We start from the raw sequence: 7,497 nt of genomic DNA, 5'->3' as shown, positions 1-7,497 counted from the left end.
GTCTCTTAGGATCATCCACAGGTACCTATACTGTAGATAGGTCTTAGTCATCAGGTCTACTCCACTTCCTTGTTGCCTGCTTAGACTCTTGGCACTCTTAGGTGAGCAGACTTAGTCAGCCTGTGTTGCCCTAACAGTCTCCTGAGACCCTGTGTGTTTCATTCAACATTAGACCATGCCCATACATCTGCCTAAATATGCTTTGCCATCCTACTGCTTTCTTTCTCCACCTGACTCAGCAAGCTCTCTTAATATTTGCCCATGTCCAGCTTGTTTGCTTCTAATTCACTCAATGTTCTCTCTGATGTGTCCACACAAATGGATTGCCTTCCAACAAGGGTGCTCACTACTGTTCACCTCAATGTTGGTCAAGGTGAAAGGCTCTCCAGAGTATGCAGAGAGGTCAGCAAGTTCCAGAATGCAATTTCCCAGGTGAGTTCCCTCCTATAATACCCTCTTTCTCAACTCAACACCTGCAGATTGACCATCTCTTGACACCTGCAGAACAATCTGCACTCAGTCAGGACTTTGAGCTCATGTTTGCTGAACTGGATATTGCCACTGCAGAACACAACAATCCCATACCACACAGTTATCCTGTGCATGTGGACCCTTCGAGGTCTGGAAAGCCAGGTCAACCATGCTTAGACATTCCTCTGGAGTTCCTGTGCATGGTCACCCCCAGTAGGACTCAGACCCAAGTAGCCCGCCAGCTCAGCATCTCACCTCACACCCTTGAGCATGCTTTGACCTGCTCTGGGTTAATCTCACCTTCTACCCCACGCTCCAGCATTCTACGCAACAATTGTGGCCTCATCATGGCTCGTCACCACTTGGCTGAAGGCCCTACCCTGCTTTCCCTTCTGCAGAAAGCTTTCCCACAGAACAGGTCATCCAGCAGTTTTGGGATTGGCATCGGACCAATGGGCCTATGATGCTGCAGAGTCACATGATAGCGATCAGCCATCCAGTACCTCAGGAACACCTGGCTCAACTTCTGCACCAACATGATCCCTTACCTCACCTGTTCAAACATCAAATTATTCAAAGGCACTGACCATACAAAAATGGAGGTCCCAATGCTGTCTGGCATCATGATAAGCACCACTATACGCCGCTCAGACTTACTTAATATCTGTCTCTGACCTCCTGCTCTCCAGGACTGGTCAAGTGGAAAATGTTCACTCATGTGTTTGTTGACAGTCACTCCTGATGCATTAATTCTATTTGTGTGAGTGACAACAACCATGCAGCAACTGTTCTGGATGTATTTTATGCTGGGCACCAACTGTTTGGAACTCCATCTTGCATTTGTGGCAATTGTGGAGCTGAAAACCTGCAAGTAGTGGAGTGGATGCTGGAAAATTTTGGTCATGGCAGAGGCTCTTACATTTGGGGTCGGTCTGTTGGTCTCATGATTGTGTAAACCCAATCTAACAAGTCTCAGTTCTGTCCACAACACACGAATTGAAGTTGTGGGTCAATTACCACACAGATGTCACCCTGAAATGGGTCCTACTCTTTGAAGATATGGAGCAGTCTGATGGACTTGACCCAGATGATGAGACACATATCTGGCTCCTTCATTTCTTATTTCTGGATGTGCTCAATAATGACACAGTCTCCTTCCAGAACATGTGGAACCACCATGCAATATTGTTCTGAAAGTCTGGGCAATCTCATGATCATCCCATTGACATGTTCCTCTGGGGTTGCATGGAGCATGGTGCCAGGGGCATAAATATTGTCCCAGGCTCTACAACTGACCACACATCATTCCAGTCCTCTGCCACTCCCTCCAATCCCTTACCAAAACATCTCAATCAGGTGACATGCTTACCACCTGGCTGTCCTTTGCATATGCTGCAGGTACCATTGTTACAGCAGACCATTGCTAGTCACTTTGAAGGTTTGGATGACTATTCTTGTCAATCCCACTGGCAATTGGCTTTATCAATTTGTACTGGGCTGATGTGTGCTAGTCCATACTGATTATAAATCAATACCGATGCACTTTTGATAGTCCCATGCCAGTGCGAGGTTCCAAAATCATTCAGAGTCAATGACCACCTCAAGTTGTGCAAAAAGGTGATCCCTTCATTCGATCATGAGGAGAGACCTTGTCCCCTAATTGTGTCTCTGTCCTGCCAGTGCACATGCCAACCCATAGCTGTTTCTCCCACCATTGACTCCAATCAATGATACAGTGTATGTGTCCAAGAACAATCTATCACTTATCACAGTCAATCCAGACCAGTGGGTGACTTGCTCACCCCATAATGTGCAGTCAAATCATGTGATTAGTCCCTATTTGTCCTGCATCACCATTGACAACATGTTCTGCTCCCCTCCTCCAAATTGTCTGTCACCCTACTCAAGAGTAGCAACTATTCCCATACCTCCATGATGTCTACTGCTTATTTGTCAGAGCCCCATGTTCATCCTCTTCACTATGGTAAGTCAGCACTATTCCAGCTTAATCCCTTGATCCACACATGCCATGCCATGCAACAGGCTCCCTTTCACTCTTCCCCCAGCCCAACCAGGTCACAGAGAAATCCCAGCTCCTGCCAACATCATTGGATGTCCAATCAATACTTCCTCTTCACTGTCTTCCTACAAATGAAGAAGCATCTCCCCCCCCTATGGCAGAGGAATTCAGGGTTTATACTGCAGCCCTTTGTGCGCATATAGCTCTGCACTGCAGTTGGCCACCAAGTGATGAAGAAGTTGACATTATCAAGGAAGTTGTGGCTGACTGTTCCACTGAGCTTATCAAACAAGGGGCATTGTATTCTGGCCAGACATTGCCTTCTCACCTCTTGGACCAGGTATGGCATATTCCAGCAGCATCAGCCTTCCACTGACCTCCTTCAGCTCAGCAACGTGTTCTCCAACTTTTGTGTAGGTCTCTTAAGCAATGCCTGGAAGGTCCTTCTGGAAAAGTATTGCTTTCAGGACCCTTCCCACTGGCACTCACCCATGGCAATTGCTGTTTTTGTCTGATATATTTTGCAACCTGACACCAGCCATTTCACCCTTGCTTTGCCCTGTGCCTCAGTATCATTGCCTATAGTTGCCATGCATATCATTGCTGACACTACCAGTAGATCAGATGGGGTGTGGGCATCTTTCAGAATGATGCCTGCATCAACACTATTCTCACTCATTATTTTGATATATCTTCACCTTGGTGCAATGGCCTCCACTTCCCAGATCTCTACCAGTGTTTTACAGTGCTGTTCATGGCTATGACCTTTTGGGCTGTATGTTCACTCTTTTCTATGCATCTTATCACAATGTAACCTTACTATATAGATCCATCACACTTTGACTGAATGGCAGAATGGTTACTTCATGATGCTGCCTATCTCCAGCACTGACCACTTTGTCTATATGTGGCTTCTTGATTCTCTTTGTGACTGGGATGCTGAGTGCCATGTGGGGGGAGAACCTGGTCTGGAGGCCCTTCTGGCTCTCACTCAAAGCCAGGTGCAGTGCATGACAGTTGTGTTTCTCCTTCAACATAAACTATCTCATCAGACTTAGGAACTGTGTTGCTCCTCTGCCCGGCATTCCAGTTGGCAATTGTTCCTGGGTTTTTTTATTACATTTAGGTTTATATGTTCGCCTGTGGTGTTCCACATAGCATAGCACTTGCTTGCATGAATCCATTCATTTGACATGAGTACAAATATAGTTTCTGCGGCATCAAATGCTTGACTTGTAAATGCTACAATGTCCCATTCCTCCTTACAAACAGCTATGGATAACAGTGTCATTAATCTGAGTGAGTCCTCCATTGTCTGATCATGTTTGACACCCTTGAGCTCCCTACCAGACATCCTTTTCCTACTCTGTAATCACGGACACTGCAAAGTTTCTAATTGCAGCCCTCTGTTGAATTATCGGCCCCTCTGGAAGCAGTCAGTGCTTTCAGAGGATGAGGCATGTACTTTAGCACCCAACCCAAAGATCTTAGCTTAGGATCCTGTGACGGACCAATAGCAACTGCGTCTCTGATGGGATGTCAGCTTACAATCATCCACTTCACCCCATGCAAAGACACTCACAATATTCTTTTCATCAAGGGAGAGATCAGCCCCTTGAACCCAGCCTCATTACAACTATGTGCTCTTTGGTCCCAAAAGTCAATGCTCTGGCAGAGCCAGAGGTAGTCAGTCCAATATGATTTGGCTGAGAGGGGTAGCATTGTCTGAGAGCCGCTGGCCCACTCTTCAAGCACACAAAGTATCTATATGTGCCTCTATCAGCTTATTCATGTTCCTCAATGTTTATGGGGGGGATTACTTACCACTGTGAAATTGAATGCAATGAACTTCTGGGGAGAGGGCTCCAAGAAGCTAGGAAGTGATAGCCCATCAGCTTCTTTGGAGGTTTCTTGGTACCAGTGATATTTGATAAGTTCATCCATGACAGGGTTGCCAAAGATCCCACTTCTCTCCATGGCCTGACAGGGGTTGAGACTACTTAAAGTGCATACAAGAACATAGTACTCACGTTAGAAGGATTGAACTTCTTCAGCATGTAATATCCTCAGTCAGGTGTGATGAGGACCTCCACATACTGTTGGATGTCTGTGGGAGTCTTCCACCACTTCTTGTCATGAAAGGCATAGTATTGCTTGATGACTGATCTGGCACTAGTCTTCACAGTGCCTTGAAAGTGTGCAGGCTCTCCCATCAGCTACACAGACGTTTAGTGACATTCTGTTCATGGGAAGAAGCTACATACCATTTTGAGTACACCTGGAGTGAGAGTAACAGTAGGGAGCTCATCCAGCAGACTCGATCTATTTGTGCATTCCACTGCAGTATTGATGAGTCCATGCAGAGTGGCCGTATCCTTGGCGAAGGTGTTCAGAGTGGCTATGAGAATGCAGAGGTGTGCCTTGCAAGTTTGAAGTGATTTTTGCGCATCCTCTGGGTAAGTGGTCAAGCAGTTGGGCGACAACCAATCCACAATGGCCTGCAATTTGGAGAGTCCAAGTCTCTTCATCTTCTCAGCAGTTTCCTCCTGAGCCTCCTCATCCATCAGTTCTTCAGACTCCTCTGACGGCTTAGCTTCTGACTTGGTGTCTTCATCATGGTCTTTCAATCTTTTGGCATGTTTTCGACTACATTGGCATCTTGTTGCACCAGCTATGGATGAATGTCAGCACTCTGGGTCTGTGTCCATGACTACAAGTGTGCCCCCAATGCATCAAGTCACTCCCAAGGACTACTGCACATCTAGTGGCTCCCCAGATAAGAAAAGTGGACTCACATCTCTTTTGGGCATGGCTGGAATGTGTGCCATTGTCCTTACCATTGCTGTCATCCTCTATGCCTGTGTGTCAGTGGATATGAAGGTCTGAGATGAGGGGGCTTACCAGTGCTCTCATCTTGCCACCCCTCCTTTTAAATCACCACACCTTTCTGCTCCATGCATCCATGCACTGAACAACCCCACCTCCGGTGGGATGTGTCAGGCCAATATTCCTGCCACTATTTTTGGGCCTTAGAGACTGTTGCACAGCACTACGGACCCTCACTACACAGGGCAATGCACCCCAGCAATGAGTCTCAACTCCCCCAGATATTCAGCATGGCAATGACTATGATTTCCAAGGCAACAGGACTACTCGGATATTTGGCATGACAACTGTGGGTTTCCCCCGCAACGGGATTGACCCACATGGATATTTGGCATGCCAACGCCTGCCTAGGAGAGGTATCCAGAGACCAGATTAGTATAGAGTGCAGTTTTCAGTAGCTAGTATAAGTAGTTTCCAGAAACTCCTGTATCTAGCTTATTCTACCCCTCTTCTGATAGACTTATACAGATCCGATTATTTGTATACTGGCCAGATTTGACTTGACTTAGCAAATTGACTTATCATGACTGGACTGGATGGACACCAAGCTCCAATTATTGCATACCGACTATTGATAGCTCAGCTACAGGCTGACTCCTGCATTTCTACTGACTTTCCCCATCTCTCCCCTCTTTTCTGAGCAAGTTCTTGCACACCACCCATCAGACCGATATTTCAGCCACCTTTTGGGTCAGATCAGTGCATCTAAAAACTCCAACCTATACTCCTTCCTGCACTCTTTGACCATAACAAGTGGCACTGGTGTGCTCCACTCTGTCACATCATGCAAATGTTCACTGTCAGCTTGGTTGCTTGCAGGATCCTCTGATTATGAGCATTAGAATCTGTCCCCCCTACACTCCTTGGTCTACATACCTAGATCTTGGGCCTGCATGAGTGGGCTGGGTGATCCTTCATCCATTTCATCGTCAGAAGCCATGAGTGAGTAAGGTCATTCAATGTTGAAGGTCAGCATGGTCCACATGTCACGGGCATTAATGGGAGCAATTCTGGTAGAAGGGTCATGTGATCATTACTCTTGGAGATGCTACAAAAGTACAATGTTTTGCCAGCTGCTACACATATGCTAAGACCCACTCTGTGCTCATACCAGCCACTTCTTGAGATGAAGAAAGACCCTGAGAACTTCTACTCTTTGTGTGAATGCCAACATAAGGAGGATCAGATGATTTTGGACATACACAATCTGTTCAGACACCTGTGCGCTCATGGCATCCCATATGCTGGTATCCTTGTACATACAAACACATATGGCACGGTAGTAGCAAATGGCATGCAGAATGGTGAAATACTGCCTCTGATATTCCATGCCAAACTTCTGATGGATGAGCATGCCAGAACACCATTCTTCCAGAGCTGCATATATCTAGGCCAGTAGTCATTTAGCATTCTTTGTCTTGCACAGACGAAATACATGTACAGCACAGTCACACATTGCCCAAAAACCAGAGTGGTTGAATGGGAAGTCATCGGGATGGGTGTAGGCATCTGCCATGATTGAAGAGTGCTTGAAGAAAACATTCTGCATCAAGTACACTGCAGCAGGACTTTTGGCAAACCCTCCTGCCTTATCAGGCTGTATGATCCAGTCAGGAATGCTACACAGTATTTTGGACAAAAAACAGACCTCTGTGAGATTGTACATCTTCAGCATATAGTACCCATCATTCTTACAGAGGATATTTTTGACAAACACCTTGATATCTTCCTGTGAGCCCCACCCATGGGGTTTGGTGAACTCATAGAAGTCCGCTACAATCTTACATGCCTCTGATTTGATGGCACTATGAAAAGAGGCCAGCATAGAATGCATCTGAATGCAGGTAAGCATGATGCTAAGTGGAGCATGCATCCACTATGCACCATATTCACAATACCCTCCATCACTGACAGTGTAAGGAGACCTTTAGCCAAGTCCACTTGGTTAGCAGCAGCAAGAGCTCCATTGCACAAGATATCCTTGACATTGTCCTGAGTTTTTGGCCACTTTCCTGCTCAGAGTGTCTCCATATGGGTGCAAGCTTTGAGTTCAGTCAGCACTTCTTGCCAGTTGGAGGGATAGCTCTCCAAGAGGTCCGCCCCCCCAGACAATGTCGGGT

General features: G+C 46.4%; 1 protein-coding gene across 1 annotated transcript; it reads right to left on the bottom strand.

Annotated features, from left to right (window-relative positions):
* Positions 1–3,883: 3,883 nt before the first annotated feature.
* On the bottom strand, positions 3,884–5,331 carry DACRYDRAFT_16831 (uncharacterized protein; the record flags this gene model as incomplete). Its single annotated transcript, XM_040771232.1, has 7 exons — positions 3,884–4,019; positions 4,074–4,255; positions 4,316–4,487; positions 4,589–4,707; positions 4,756–5,137; positions 5,287–5,303; positions 5,329–5,331. 7 exons carry the CDS (start codon positions 5,329–5,331, stop codon positions 3,884–3,886), a joined length of 1,011 nt encoding a protein of 336 aa, XP_040627203.1.
* Between the last annotated feature and the right edge of the window lie 2,166 nt (positions 5,332–7,497).

Source organism: Dacryopinax primogenitus (assembly GCF_000292625.1).
Source record: "Dacryopinax primogenitus strain DJM-731 SS1 chromosome Unknown DACRYscaffold_13, whole genome shotgun sequence".
Classification (NCBI taxonomy): Eukaryota; Fungi; Basidiomycota; class Dacrymycetes; order Dacrymycetales; family Dacrymycetaceae; genus Dacryopinax; species Dacryopinax primogenitus.
The sequence above is the reverse complement of the archived record's forward strand: the minus strand, read 5'-3'. Positions and strand labels throughout refer to the sequence as shown.